The sequence below is a fragment of the Populus alba genome, chromosome 14, assembly GCF_005239225.2.
Source record: "Populus alba chromosome 14, ASM523922v2, whole genome shotgun sequence".
NCBI classification, from domain to species: Eukaryota; Viridiplantae; Streptophyta; class Magnoliopsida; order Malpighiales; family Salicaceae; genus Populus; species Populus alba.
Window position 1 is genome coordinate 1781554 of NC_133297.1, and position 16318 is coordinate 1797871.

At 33.0% G+C, this 16318-nt stretch overlaps 1 protein-coding gene across 5 annotated transcripts; it reads right to left on the reverse strand.

Moving 5' to 3' along the window:
* Positions 1-9970: 9970 nt before the first annotated feature.
* On the reverse strand, positions 9971-16068 carry LOC118036333 (uncharacterized). 5 transcript variants are annotated; one of them, XM_035042022.2, is made up of 5 exons: positions 15561-16062; positions 14196-14635; positions 14001-14115; positions 13335-13378; positions 10241-10377 (listed from the first exon to the last, which is right to left on the reverse strand). In XM_035042022.2, exons 1-4 carry the CDS (start codon positions 15720-15722, stop codon positions 13337-13339), a joined length of 759 nt encoding a protein of 252 aa, XP_034897913.2. In that variant the 5' UTR covers positions 15723-16062; the 3' UTR covers positions 10241-10377; positions 13335-13336. The 5 variants fall into 5 exon arrangements, with proteins under 5 accessions (XP_034897900.2, XP_073260610.1, XP_073260612.1 ...); XM_073404510.1 differs by lacking the exon at positions 13335-13378 and adding an exon at positions 10485-10578 and having other exon boundaries at positions 10253-10377; positions 15561-16068; XM_035042009.2 differs by lacking the exon at positions 13335-13378 and having other exon boundaries at positions 9971-10377; positions 15561-16020.
* Between the last annotated feature and the right edge of the window lie 250 nt (positions 16069-16318).

The following is a 16318-nucleotide window of genomic DNA, read 5'->3' on the forward strand; positions in this document are numbered from 1 at the left end:
TTTATCAGGATTTCTCGGGTCTATCGTCCCAGACCGGAATCATGTGGGCCATGTAGAGCAATTACTCGACACGTCACACAATCTTACCTCGGTTTTGCATGGCCCCGCGGTTTGAAATTTATTGGGCCCCTTGCAGTGTGGTTTTGCTCTCCCGTCAGTCATCATGCCATAACCAACACATGTAACTTTAATGTTTTGTTTTTAGGCTTTAGGTTGTGTTTGGTTAGAGAAAAAAAAAATTGATGTTAAGTAATAAATGTTAATAATGTAACAAAATAGTTGAAAGAAAAGGAGTTAAAAGCATACTTAAAAAAAATCTGAGCTGGTATGATAGGTGGACTGGAGACTTGGCCCGGCCAGCTTTCAGAAAAATAAAAGAAAGTTCATCCTATATGGTCGTCTACTTGTAGCTCGGTTCATCCCATCAAGACTAGTTATTTTTTAAAAAAAAAAAAAAACAATATTATTTTGGTTATTTAGAAAAATGGGTTAAACTCTGTATCAAATTACAATGATATTTTTCTATGGAATTGTAAAAATTATATTGTTTTGGTGAAAAAATAAAATCATAACTTAAATGCAATAAAAAAAATTGTATAAAATATCTTGAACCACCTCGCTTGAGTTCCCACTTGACTCGATTAAGTTTTTCATTCTCTAGAATTTTTCAATCGAGGTTAAAAGGATTAATTGTCGAGAAATTAATATCTGTTTTATTTTTTTAGTCTAGAACTAAACATGGTCATGGATTAAGCAAGTATCAAGTATATGGAAGTGTAGTAATTTATGTTTTTATGTGTTTTGCTTTTTTTTTTAAAAAAAAATATTTTTTTAATTTAATTTTCAATATCTCTTATGTGTTAATGTTTAAAAATTATTTTTTTAAAATATCTACACCGTTGTAATATATAGGATTGGATGTTAGCTTCTTGATATTCAACCTAGTTTTTTTTATTAACATAGATATTATAGACCAGTTTACGCGTACCTCGATTAATTTTACAGACTCTAAATTTAACGACTATGCAAGCATTTAGTAGCCTTAGAATTTATGGGACTCGAACTGATAATTTTTAAAGAACAAATCTAGAACTTGACTAGTTTAGCAACACTTATTAGAATTCTCAATCTTATTCTATAGTCTTTTGAAGGAGGGGGTAAATGTCAAGAACCATGACAGAATTAAATGACACCATCTAACTGGAATTCTTTACTCTCTGTCCACAGGCTTTCATGTGAAATTTATAACACTTACAAATTTTTATTATTCATGAACAAATCCTGATCCAATTTAGAATTTTCGAATACCCCCTCGACATTTAATCCGATCCTTGATTGTTTTAATAAAAAAAAAGGTAGAATAATGAAAGAACTTGCAAGATCCTTGTTTGTTTTCCATTCTGGCCCCCTTTCATTTGTACTTATAGCCCCTCAGTATTTAAATTTAATTAAAAAAACTCTATTTGCATGCTCATAAAAAATAATTAAACTGAATTGTTTTTATGTTAATGAAAAACCCTCGGATACAATTTTTTCGAGCCTCTTGTTCAATCTCATCTAGAGGCATTTCATCGATCATTTTCTCAAAAATGTTCCTCTGTCTCCTATGTATTTTTATTTATTACCCATTTATTATTTGATATGGATGTTTATCTATAAAATATCATATCATGTTCATGTAGCTCAATTTTATAATATTGCGTGTACAATTTTCTATATTATTCTTTTTGTCCTATCCTGAAATTGAAGAGTCACGGTGTACTCATCACTTGAGCAATTCTTCTAAGGTTGCAAGGGCAAAAACATACTGTATATTTAAGCATGCTAAAACTTACTGTGTATTTAAGAAATTGGTTGTGTTCATAAGATTTTTGGATCAGAATGTGCGAATGCATTTATGTGTACCGAATCTTTGAATTGAGTATGTGTGAATGCATGATTTCCTTCTCGAATTAATGGAGGCTAAGGGTTTGCCCCGAGGGAGATGGAGTAACAAGCGGTTGCCGCGGAGAGCTTGGAAGTTTGTACATTTTTCTTCTTTTCAAATTTAACATCGATTTCCCCTCCTTTTCAACCACATCCAACAGCACCCCACATATTTAATTTCAGTTTTAGTTTGAAAATATCTTGGACCACCTTACTATAAATATTTTTTTATCAAATATCCTTAACGTTTTGTTTTTCAATTACCTTTTCACGTCAATGATAAATCGTAGGATGATGGTTTAAGTAGATGGAAGGATTTGTTTTCATGGTAAACATTGGAGTGGGGTGAAAAACAATTTTTTAAGGATATATCAATTTCGACATGGATGATTTTTATTAAAGAAAAATTAGCTACGGGGATTTAGCTCATTCGAATATAAGTTGACTTGAAATTTATACAAAATCAAGCTTACAACTCAATTTTATCGTAAAAATTTAGCCAATTAACACTTAAATGTGAAACCAAACCAACTCATCTTTCCCGCAAAACCATTATTTTTCTCGTAGGATGGCGGGTTAAGGAGAGAAATGGGTTTATTTCCATGTCAAACATCATAGAAAACCGACAAAAAAAGGTTTTTTTTTATTATTATTATTTTATAGAATGCATTGATTTAGACATGGATGATTTTTTTGAATAAAAAAACTAAATAGAGATTTAGTTTTTCCTAATGTAAATTCACAATATTGATTGAAACTTACCTCTTAATTTTATCATAAAATCTAACCAAATAAACACCTACAAATAAAACCAAGGCGATGAATTAGTGTTAATTTTTTATTATTTTAGGTAAAAAACCATCCTTCAAAATGATTAAAAGGAGATATTGTGACCTATCATTTATGGGTTCAACCAAGTATTAAGTCTATGCATACGAGGGAATGACGTATTCTACCTACGGTCATTCACATGGCCGGCAATAACATAATGGAATTGCGATCAAATTTTAATGGGATAAAAACTGTTTGTGAACAGCGCGAGTGAATTAAAATCCACTCGCACTGTTCACTTAGTGAACAGTGCGCAGTGGAGCATGGCTCCACTGTTCCTGTTCAATGAACAGTGGAGCCATGCTCCACTGTTGATGTTATTATCAGCATGAGAAGCAGGAAAATACTGCTTCTCAGAACCTGCGTTTCAACTTTAACTATTTGTGGGGCCTACCAGCGAAACTCATTTTTTTTCTTTTAACCAAACAGTAGTGTGGGTTGCGGGTGAAACCTCACCCGCAACCACACTACCAAACGGCCACTAAGTGTTAGTGGGTCACACTGGGTTTTTGCTCTTTTTAACTTCAAAAGAATCTTGTACTCTCTAATTGAATTGCAAGTCATAAATATTTTATCCTAAGAAGTTAGATATATTCTATCATGATAAATCAAAGATATTTTATCCTGATCAGTTAGTTTTTATTATTATAGTAAGATAGAGATATTCTGCTCATGTGTGCCTTTCCCTTTCTATGAAAGAAAAGACCTTGAGGGTTGGATAGTTTTCAAACTTAAAAGAGATGATCTTTTATAGATATCAAGCATAATTCATTAATCATTATATTAAAAAAATAGATTAAAATAGATTAAATTATCAAAATTAGAACATTAATAATCTTATCTGGGATCTCAACTTGAACTTCGAGCCTGTATAGTAGAAATTGTTATAATCACAAAACAACTCAATTTTTTTGTGAAACCATTATTTTTCTTTATTCCAAAAAAAAATAAACTCATGTTATCCCATTACAAATATATATATTTTTTTGTTGCTGCGTGTGAATTGATGGGACTATTCTACTCAACCATATCAATTTACAGACAATGACGGATGTCGAAAACATAAACAAAACAGACAAAAATTTATTATAATTTTTCAACGTTAAACTTTTTTTTCCTTTTAAAAAAACAAGCATGTTCCCACCAAGGCCAAGGCAAACGTAAGGATCTACAACAGAAGATTGCGGTGTACGAGTGGACCACACGCCAGACATTTTGTTTTAAACGAGTAATTGCACTTTGACATTTTGTCTGAGTGACGAGTGAGAAAGGTGATATTAAAAAGCAAAAGAATTTTACTCTTTCAACCACTAAGTCCAAGTGTAAATTCAAGACAGCATCAACATATATTTTTAATGATATTCAAATGATTAACAAGGTCTTGCAAATTCTCCAACCTGGCTATGTACGTCCACAGATCAAGATACTGAGAGCTTTTTTTTTTTAGTCGGATTTGTAGTTGTTTTTTAAATAATTTTTTATATTAAAATATATGTTAATTATTTTTTTATTTTTTAAATTTATTTTTGACATCAGCACATCAAAATAATTTGAAAATACTGAAAATATATTAATTTGAAGTTAAAAAAAATAAAAAAATTTTAATTTTTTTCAAAAATACTTTTGAAATACAGAAACAAACAGTGCCAGAATCGCAAAACCCAATCGCGGATGAGTAAGAGTATTCGGAAACATAGTTGTATTTATATTTTTAAATAAATTATTTTTTTTTACTAAAATTTAAATTTTTTTATATATTCTGGATTGTTTTAATGCACTAATTTTAAAAATAGTTTTTTTTTAAAAAAAAAATATATCATTTTAATACATTTTAGCACAAAAAATATTTTAAAAAGTAATCGTAACTATACTTCTAAATAAATAATTAACCTAAAATTGACTCGAGTTCGATCTCATTTCATTATTTTTTTTCACTTTGTATCATTTTTAATATTAATTCAGGGAAATCATATATTCATCCGGTCAAATATAATTATGACCTGGTTAAAGCTAGTTTAGACATTGTCAAGTTAAAAATAAAAAAGCTAAAATAATATTATTCTAAATAAAAATTTAATTGACACCACATGATGTAATAACTCATATCCTAAAAACCGAGTTTAACCCTATTTTGGATTTGATAGCTATGAAATTGTATTGAATATGATGGGATGGAGTTGTGCGCAACATGGTAATTTTAGAAATCATTCTTGTTTATTTTTGTATTTTAAAAATATTTATAAAAAATTAATATTTTTTTGGTATTTTCAGATTATTTTAATGTGTTGATATTAAAAATAATATATTTTTTTTAAAATATTATTTTAATATATTTCAAAGTAAAAAATACTTTAAAAAATAACCGCAATCATATCGTGGCCAAACACGCAAGGACCTTACAGCTAAAATACTATTTACTAAAAATATGATTTTTAAAATTATTTTTTTAATATTTTTTAATTTTCTAAATATGTTGATATTAAAGATTTACTGCTAACACAATATCTTAATCACTACAATACCATGACTAGAACAGTGGTGCGCATGCCAGTAAACAACAGGGGGCACGTCCTCTAAAGAATGAAGTCAATGTGTGTAATTAATGCTTTTACATCTATGTATTTTTTTTCTCCTGTCTAACAATCGTGTTTTTCTTTCATGGATTATTAATTACTAAGTCATGGGTTAGAACAGAACCTCACCTCTGATGAGCAAAATTGGAATCTACTTAGGTAGTTTATGGAGTTAAGGTAACAATTTATTTTTAAAGGGTTTTTATTATAAAAATATACTAAAGTAATGTATATTTTTTATTTTTTAAAATTTATTTTAATACCAGTATATCAAAATAAAAAAAAAAACATAAAAAATATAATTTTAAAGCAAAAAAATCAGATTTTTTTAAAAAACACGCAGGGCGTGTAATTGTAGTGCAAAATGGTTTTTTAAAGTATTTTTTACTTAAAAATACTTCTAAATATTTGTTTTATATTTTTTATACCAACATATAAAATTATTTAAAAATACTAAAAAACCCACTAATTTGATATTTTTTCATGTCAGACACATTTTTATAACATCGTTTTAAACATAAAACCAAACATCTTGCATTAATCACTCACACCATAGATGTTCTGTTCCACGGAGATTACATAGTAAATAACCAATTAATGAACTGTTTATTGAATTTGGAAACATGGGAGACCTTGTTTATTCAAGAAGGCGATGCCCTGCAAGCAGAACTTGTTGATTATTAACTGATTACTGTGAGTCATTACTCGTATAAAATGCTCTGTCGGTTTGCTAATTACTGTTAAAGAGTAATTGATCAGCTCGATTACTGCACAAATCCTTAGATTTACATTTTTTTCTGCACATTGAGTAATAATGACCTGCAAACTAGCAAGAGCAGTGCTTTTTACCTTCGAAAGGTACAATGATAGGAAAATAATTTTGCTACAGAAGGTATGAATCAAATCCATCAAGGATTTGAGTTTTCCAAGCAACTTTAAAACAATGCTGTTTTAGATAAAATAAAATAAATTTAGAGTTAATTTCTTTGAATCTTCACCGGAATTTAAAAAATTATTTTAATATATTTCTTTTTAAAAAGTATTTTAAAAAACATGTAATTACTAACAAAATACTAAACACACAGGAAATTGAATGCTAAATAAAGAAGATTGATTGACATTAACAGGACAGTTAATTTCTCTTTTCGTTTTTTTGGATACATTCTCCACTGATTGGTTTCGAATTGATCATCAGAGTCGGTACTTCCAGAGGAAAGGAATTGGAAAATTCAGTTCCCAATGTGATTTTTTTTACTACAATCCCAGCAAGACAAGTCAGTTCGTTCCTTGGAGGTCTCTGTCTGTCTATCTCTGCCTAACCAATGACAGGAGGGGTAAACCCGAAGAGGGCAATTCAATTCTCATCAGAAATCTATAAAATCTTTGCTCCATTGCATGCACAGAGGAAATCTGGCACTGTTCGCGTTGTTTGCCTATTAAGAAGCGTGTAGGGTTTCTGCCGTGAGCCTGATTTGTTGCTTTCTTTTCTCTCCTTTCATCTTCTTTACAGGGCTCGGTACCCAAGAAATGTCGCTGCTAGACAGATAGTGAGAGTACTGAGAGGACATAAAAAAGAGGGGTAGTGCTAGCAGGTGAGATGGAATCACTTGAGGAAAGAAATCGAGGGAGGAGGTAGATGTGTAGTGGTGGTTGAATTGGTTTCCAGTTCACTACACAGAGTAACTAAAAACTCTCGGGGAAAGGGAACAAAATTGAGAAGCTTGATCTTGTTTTTTGCATTATTTACCATTCAAAGAAAACTCTTTTCTTTCTTACCCCTTTTCCTTTTCCTTTTACCTGTTCATCACAGCTCACAATGGCCATAGTTGTACAGCTAGGGAGTATTTTATTTTATATCTCTCAAGTTTCTCCATCAATTTTCGGATTCAAAAACCCACGACACCTCTTCAGAATCAGAAAAGACTTTGTACATTTCAATCACAAAAACACGAATCAACCAGAAGGCCAAGTAACCCTCGATGCCCTTTATTGGAACTCTCCAAGCTATTCCCTATACATTGCACCAACGCCGACCTATACCTACACATACCATTAAGCTCGTGGGACCATGCTTCAAGACGAGGAAGATTTTGATACAAGAAATTTGTTGTCTAAATGGTGTCTTTTGTAATTCTAACGTATTTTAATCAAAAAGATGCGTTAGAAAACTATTTGTAAAATAATGCAACCACTATTAAAAATAATAATTGTTTTAAAAGTTATTTCTCAATTAGATTAATTAATAAATACAAAAATTAATCTGAATTTTTATGAAGATTCAATAACAGGAAATGAAATTTAAGATTTGATGGCTAAGAAAAAATAAATTTAACCATTGATATTAAAAAATACGGTTATGTTCAGTATTTTTCAAATACTTTTGCAACCTATATCATTCTATCAAAAAATTTGCTTAACCATGTTATTTTTTTTATTAAAAAACCTGTATGAGCGAGTAGAGGGTGTTTGGGAGTGTGGTAACGGTTGCTTTTCAAATAGCTTTTCGTGCCGAAAAGCATGCCAATAATGTTTTTTTATTTTTTAAAAATTATTTTTGACATCAGCACATCAAAACGATACAAAAAGTACAAACCACACTCAATTTTAACAAAAAAAAAAAAAATTGAATTTTTTCTAAAAGCCGGTTTGGCCGCAATGCCAAACAGGCACTAACAAAAGAGAGAATAGTTGTATGAAATAGAAAAAACTCATCATGGACTAGGGACTGTTTGGATTGATGACCCACGTGGATTTCTTAAGTCCAGCTGGCTGGAGGACCTCCCAGGTTGAGGTCCACTTCTGCTCGTCTTAGTCTAATGATCATGTGTAATCATTGCTTAGCACATAGAAACTTTTGATTACTGATGCATGGCAACTGCTAAAGATTGCAATATTGTAAGTTGTAGCATGATAATGAAGGGTTGACCTTTGATTACTCACCCACGAGCCATGGATTGTTGCCTTTTCACCCCACTATTATTTCATCTTCATCATCTACACATGCATCTTGATTATAATAAGCTTTCTCAAGTCTCAACGCCTGTTAATCCCCACCAGCGACATGATCCTGCCGAAGTAATTTTCTACAGCTGATGTGGTCAAAGATTATTGTGATGAACAGCTCATCAAGGTCTTAGCACACAGCCCAAGCAAGGCTTGTGATCACGCCGTGAAACTTATTATACCATCCTCATCAACAGCTAGCTCTTGCTCTTGCATCTTCAATGATTTATGTCTAGCTAGCATCATTTCATGGGAGTTGCGACATTGCTGCTCTCACAGCATCTGCGATTCCGAAAATGGCTAACTTTTAAACATATGAGAAGAATGGCCAAGCCCTGCGAGTTTTGCCATTTGTAATCACACTGAACTCCGAGGACCGAATGCATATCATGAGAGTCAAACGTAATTATCTCTAATTGTTACGGGGACAAGCTCCTCTCTCAAGAAGCTTCATACCAGCACTATAAATCTAGTAGCAAACAACAGATTCTTAGCTGACAAGAACCCTCCCAAGTCCAATCTTCTGAATTAATCTTATAATTACAGATGGTTATTTAGCATATACTGCCAAGAACAGCACCACTTCATTCAAGGGCAGTTTGTTTTAACCCTCCTAAGCCCAATGATTTTTTTAATGTTTTTTTTTTTGGTATGATTGTAAAATAAAAAATAAACAAATATTATTTTAATACATTTCTAAATACAAAAAACTTTATAAAACAACAGTGCTATAATTTTAAAGAATAAATTTCTGCTGGAAGGTATTTCCAGTCCCCCGCGTGCTTTGACTACTCAAAACCTACATACAGAAAAGAGAGAGATTCGTGTCTTCCAAATTTAACACATTGTGCAGACATTACAGATGTTAGACAATGATAGCTCTCCAGCGTTCTGACCAATAGAAGCCCACAAACCCAAACTATTCAACTTGCCAGCTACGCTCGACTCTTTTGACCAGCCCAAGTCCACCACGCCGTGTTGATCACACCCTCTTCTTTTTGGGTTTTTTGAAAATATAATATTAATTACTTTTTAAAGTAATTTTGCTTATAAATATATTAAAATAATACTTTTTTAATTTTTTAAAAAATTATTTTTAACATGAACACATAAAAAAATTCAAATACATAAAAAAAATTTAATTCTAAACAAAAGTAAAATTCATATTTTTGAGAAACTCCATTCTAAACTTGTTTCGAACACAGCCCACAGACCCTATTGGTTAAACATCACTTGATCATTTAGTTGAGCACCACCCCAGACAATGACTTCTCGGATCAATATGATGCCCGAGGTGCGAAATCTTGTCCCAAGAGCCACAGGACCACATGGTCAACATCAAAACAAGACAGAGATCTGCATGATAGACTAAAAATCTCGAGGAATATAATTGATTATGTTGAGCACCTGTGCCGTGGGCTATGATGCTTATTGACTGCAAACAAGACCTTTTGAATCGTCGCCGATTGGCGTGGTGCAAACCTCATCCACGTTCACATTCTCTTTTCCCACAGAACCCTCCTCCTTTATTCTATCGAAGCGTAAACAAGTTCTTGACATGTTAGGCGTCCCTGCCAAAGAAGCCAAATATGCTCTTAAGGCAACAAAAAGACAGACGCAAGACAACAAAGTCGGAGAGCATTTCAATCATTTTGTCATCATTTCTAAACAAACAAACTTGGACGGGCTACTCAGGGATTGTCTACTATTTCTGACAATTTGAAAAGACCTAGGATGCGTTTAGGTCCTATAGTCCGTACACAATCCGGTCCTGATGGAAAACTTCAAAATATGTCAATCTGAATGATCTCTAATTGACAAGAGAAAAAAGAAAATTGAAGATGGAGTATCAGGTAATCGCCCGGGTTGTAACCATCATCAGGCCATGTCTAAAATGTTCTTTAATGAATCTTTCTGCATGAGTTGGGTACTTGAATTGAATGTATGCTCGCAGACACTTCCTATAGGAGAAGTCTATCCATCCACCATCAGATCTTACAACAAACAGGCACCTTGACGTTTTAAAATGGGGATGACGATCAACCTTCAACAAGAGTAGTTCAACTGCTTATTAGTATTCTCATAGACCAACAGGATAGCTAACTCGAAAACATTCACAATTTCACATAGCACATGATTATCAACACACACACAAAGAAGAAAATGACGGGTGAGTCCAATTCTGGCCACAATAGCTGGCATTTGACTTGAAGCCAACAAATAGCTCTACTGGAACAAATGCCCTCTGCAAACAAAAAGAAATGAGGGACCAGCAAAACAAATGAAGGAGGCACCTGTTAAAAGATGTTTACCTACTGACCTACTTACATGCTGACCATGTGCGGACCAAAACCCTGCAGATCTTCTAGGCAAAAGGTGCACGCAAGAAATTAACAAGAACAGAGAGACTGATGCATGTATCTGTCAATTTCTTCCATGACTTTTCACTTACGTTGCAAGGGACAAAACGAGAAACCCAAAAACTGGGACTCGTGGGAAAATTCAAAGAGATAGATAGCATAGTCAAGCAAGAAGAATCTAACTGGTCAGGCATCAAAAGTTTCCAGCTGTGTTGCAAAGATGCATGGGAAATTCCAATTTTTAAAAATCTCATTACCAAGCATCAAAAGAATATTAACTCTCTATGGAGTGTCGGACAATTACAAATAGGTCACTCCAAAGGGATAGGCAGCATAGTTCATATGAAAAAGTGAAATCAAAATATAATCAATTTGGGGCAGAAAACATCCATTATACATTAGGAAAAGAACAACAATGGATTCTTGGTGAGCTATGAGCAATAAGTTTTAAGAACAACTGTTTTGAAGTCTATTTAATTCTATTGAGATATAAAATAGAAGCAGTATTCTACTTGCATGCGTCCATATGATGGATTCTTCCAACCTCTAAATTGTTATGTGCATGCAAATGTCAATAAACCAATGGTGGAGAAGCAACAGGAGATCTTTAAGAATATTATCTAAGAAAGCTCGAGATGCAATTCTATTTTATTTGCATGTAATTTAGTGAATCTAACTGTTTAGATTATTATGATATTTGGTATTGATTAGAGTTTTTATTTTGCTTGGAACTTTATCATATTATTCTAGTGTTTCGTTAGGGTTGAAGTGCCTATATGAAGGCCATAACCTAGTATTAGTAGTGGCGTGAGTTGGATGGTTCTTAAAAATTGAGGTTTTTTTTTTCCCAGCTATTCTTCCATTCTTTCCCTTCCCCTCTTCATCTACTCTTGTGCCCCTTTCTCCCCTTTCTCATTTCTATCTTTATTCTGCATCAGCCAATTATGTCCACAGCTATGCAGTTAACAGAAAAGGAACAGAAGTGCATTACACTAAAAGGAACATAAAATTGGAACAAGAAAAGAAAAAAACTGAGAACTTGAAAACTAAGAAAAAAATATCAGAGAGTGAGATACATACCAAGCCAAATTTTCTAGCAGTTCGATCTCATAAATGCCTCAGATATTTAGGGTGAATTTCGACAAAAAATTAAATCAGTAATAATGGATAGTGAATTTGAAAATTGTAAGGATCCGTCCCATCCTTAAGATAGCAACAACGAAATACTACAGTGCTACCCCTGAAAAATATAAATCCTCCAAATTTAATGGGTTGTAATTCGTATGCAAATGAGAACTTTGTTCATTTCATTTGTTTAAATTTCTTTGGGATCCTCCTAATTGTCAACTCAAACTTTCATTGAATCCTGATGACACCTTTCAGCCTATTAGCATCATCTAAATGGACTTAGAAAAGTGGCACCCTTCTCAATAGGCAAAACCAACAGTAAGCATGTAAAAAACCTTACAGCACATGCAAGCTATACATCCAAAAAAACAACGTAATTAGATGGAAAAACCTTAAATCTCATCATGATATGCAGGATGTGCGTGTATACTGCAAACAATACATCCCTGAGCCCTATGCCCACTAATATGGGTCACTTATTGATATGAATGGTGCTTGAACGATAGAATGTTGGATCATAGAGACAAAGTAAATCATTCTAGACCTTCAACATTTAAGTAATGACATCCCCTGACTATATTCTTGTCTTTTATGTCTGACCTATATCACTAGCAACACACATGTCAGACATTTGGAAATTCAGATTTAAAACTCACAAGGACAATCACCATGGCAAATTCTATATTCATTCAAGCTTGGCAAAAGTTCTCTACTCAAAATTGAATCAGGAGTCTTTGATAGTGCACTTAGAGTGATTCTGAAATATCTACAGCATGGCCATCACGTTATAGCATGGGAAAATATGCAGACAAGTTTTATACCAGTCAAGATAAATGGTTGACATTTCAAATTTACTTAGAAAATCCTCCAAAATTGATCCATTCCCACGGGCTTACATCTAAAAGGGATTCAACAAAGACAACTTTATAAATGACATTCATTCTCACCATGTTAGCACCTTTGAAATAAATAGTATCAGTAATTAGAAGCCAGAATTTAAATCCATTCATTCTATGAATAATGGAAAATAAAGCATTTTTGGGCACTGGACAGTTGGACCTAAGAATTTGGGGTCACACGACATTCCTGCTGATGTTTGGCGTAGTGGGATTAAGCAAATCACCTTACACCATCAAGATTTTAAGCAATGATATCACTTACTAACATTCTTTCTTTTGGGTCAGACAAAAACTCATGACAATAACTTCATACTTGAGTCAGAAACTGGGTATTTCAGATGTTGAAAATAACACGAACAATCAAAACAGAAAATGATAGACTGCATTCTAACTTGGCAAACATCCAATAGTCAATCTAACACTATTAGAGAGAACAGTTCAAGAATTGAGTCAGGACATTAGATATGTAGAGAAGTATCAAAATATCTAATGCCCCCCTACCATTACATTATATGTTGGAAGGAAACTTAGATAAAGGAAATTATATCTCCTTGTAAAATTAAGAAAATAATAGCAAGGAAAAGGGAATGAAAAGAAACAGATGAGCATCCTACCATTAAAACCAACACGAGGAGAACCATGGGCATGAGCTAAAATGCTAGAAAAACCAAAGAAACATTAGAACGTGGAAAAAAAATCGTGGGACAGTGGCGAGACCTAAAGAGTCAGGAAAAGACTCAATGTTTAGCATAAAAATCTTATCTCTACCAAAAATAAATTTCGAACCCTCCATACTAGACGATCAAAGAGTTGATTTTTTATCCAAAGTGTAAGAATGTTGAAGAAATAAATAACATGACAAGACCGAGGTCGATCTATAGGGAGTACAACTATATAAATTATAAATAAAATATATAATTTAACAAAGAGTTAAAAAGATTTGAGATGTGAGATTAATGTGAGGATTATATTTATATTTAAAATGAATATTTACTATAAATTAAAATTATTTTATATTATAAACTTGTTATTATAAACCATGATTAAATTAAGAAATTTAATGATACTAAAAATACAATATAATGATATAAAGCCTTAATAACAAATGTAGTTTTAAGTACTAATTACATGCATTAGCAGAAAAAAAAAAATTCATAGCATGAATAAAAATCTTATGTTTACCAAAAATAAATGTCGAAACCTCCATAAATTAGCACAAAAAAAAAAGTTTCATGGTATGAAAACAATTAAATGCCTTTTGGAAAACTACGCAAACTTACCGCTATAGAATCAAGCCCACAACCTACTTTATCATCACAATTCGGATGATAAACAAGAAGCCTACCTGCCACAGCTTTCTCATCTTCATCTGTTAGTTGTTCTCCATCCTTATATCTAGCAGTAAGTAAGAAAATCAGAAGAAAAGTAGAAATGATAAGCAAGGAAAGGCAGACGACATTATAGAGTAAAGGGACCTGTTAGAGTGGAGAATTTCTTTAGCGAGGTGAGCTATAGGTTCGATATCTCTCCAAATCTCTGCTTCTTCATCTTTCCACTGTCGGTAATTTTGCTCTTCCCAACTTGAATACTTTGCTGCCTCGCACAAGCTCGATACCGTGTCAATCAAAACAGATATATCATCCTCTTCCATTCGAATATGCTCCGCAGTCGAACTCCATGATCTCCGAAGTGGCACTAGTAATCCGGTGGCGAGGCGGTGGTGGTGGTGGAGCCGGAGCCGCAGGAGCTGACTGAGAAGTGCAGATGCGGCCATTTTAGGGTCTGGGAGTGGATGGTTACTAAGCTTGTATTGTGCCATTGGTACCTCGATGGGCCCATTTATCTCTTCGTGAAATAAGTGGGCTCGTTTTGAGTCTGTTTCTATGTTTGAGTTAAAGACAATCTGGCCCTTGGCCTGTTTCATCAAATTAAAGACAATTTGGTTTTTGAGTATTATTTGTATTAACCAGCTGTACAATTATGAATAATTAGTTAAGAAAAAAATAATATTTCTAAATTAAATAGAGATAAAAACGAAATCATCAATTTTCATTGTGAAATGCTCCCGCAGTATTTCTCTTTCATAAAGATTATTTTATACGAGGAGAGAACTGAATTTTAAATGTAAGCATAGGAGAAATCATGGGAAAAGAAAAATAAAAGCAACATCTTTTTTTTTTACAAAGAAATTCTCTCCTCCATCCCACTAATTCCAAGTTTGAGTCTCGTACTGCTGGTATAATGAAATTCTATACTCTATTTCTATGCGTGGAAATATAAATTGAAATCTAATTTTTAACTTTGATTTCATCCATCCATTACTCGAAAAAGGGCTTGGATGATCAAGTAAACTCCTAAATCATTCAATCAATCAAAATCATTTATTTGTATTAAAACAACATCATTTTTTTTTTACTAATTACATTGTAAGTTATGCATACATAGAACTTAAAAATGTATCAAATGGCTGTTCCAGAGCACCGTAATTATTGCCAAAAACATTAAAAGACTTGGATAAGAAATACTTGCACTGCAGGTTTATCCTTTTCTTCTTTCATTTCCTCTTCGACATTTGATTGAATTTTTATAATTTATTTTGATTTATTTTTGCTACGATGAAATGGGACGCAAAAAGACTTGTCGAAGGTTGAATGTTACTATTGCAATGAAATGGGACACGCAAAGCACAATTGTCCACAATTGAAAAGGAAATCAGGCAAGCACAGGAGAGGGAAAGTTGCTGGTGTGATCACCTCTGAAACAAACCTTAGCACTGAAACTAATGTTGGTAAGACTCGAGAAATGATTGGACAAGCTATTTCTAATGTGGGTTGCTGTACCTTGGCTAATAATACCATCGCGGCATCTGTTTTGTCAACTTCCCCAGGTACTGAGTCTCCTGATTTGATTGTCGACTCGGGAGTGTTCAACCACATGACATCTGATGAAACCGTTTTTTTACTCTTTAAATTTCCTTCCTTACATCCACTCCATTCAAACATCCTATTTTATCATTAGAATTCGGACGGTAAGCAAGAAGCCTCCCTGCCACAACTTTCTCATCTTCAGCTGTTAGTTGTTCTCCATCCATATATCTAACAGTAAGTAAGAAATTCAGAATAAAAGTAGAAATCAACATTAGCGAGTAAAGGGACCTTTAAGAGTGGATAATTTCTTTGGGGAGGTAAGTTATAGGTTCAATATCTCTTAAAAAATGATCGACAGATTGCCCAGGTGACCAGTGAGTTCACCAATGATCCAGTGATACGATCTCTTCGCCAGGTTAGACCCTTGAATCGGGTCTAACACCTATGAGTTAAACAGACTCGCTTTACTTATTTACTCAGCACGCTAGACAATGACTACTCGGATCAATTAAAAAAAAACTAAAAGAGATCAGTAAATCACTGTACATTGTTTCTAAAATCACTGTGGATTGCACTGTTTACGTTTAGCATTTATTTTTCGGTGAGTTTTGACCAGTTTTGTTTTGCTGTCTTTTCAATTTTTTGGTTGGACACGTGGCAGCATCTCTGCCATACATCTTTAACAGGCTACAACTTTCATTTCTTTGTTTTTTTTTATGCAAACGCCTCAA

What these genes read in the sequence shown, in the direction of transcription:
- LOC118036333 (XM_035042009.2), bottom strand. Translation starts at nt 15,722, where the DNA reads ATGTTTGAATGGAGTGGATGTAAGGAAGGAAATTTAAAGAGTAAAAAA. An exon ending in GAAATTCTCCACTCTAACAG is followed by an intron (nt 14,116 to 14,195) that starts GTCCCTTTACTC and finishes ACTTACTGCTAG; the next exon opens with ATATAAGGATGGAGAACAAC. An exon ending in GTGGGCTTGATTCTATAGCG is followed by an intron (nt 10,378 to 14,000) that starts GTAAGTTTGCGT and finishes CTCTTGTTGAAG; the next exon opens with GTTGATCGTCATCCCCATTT.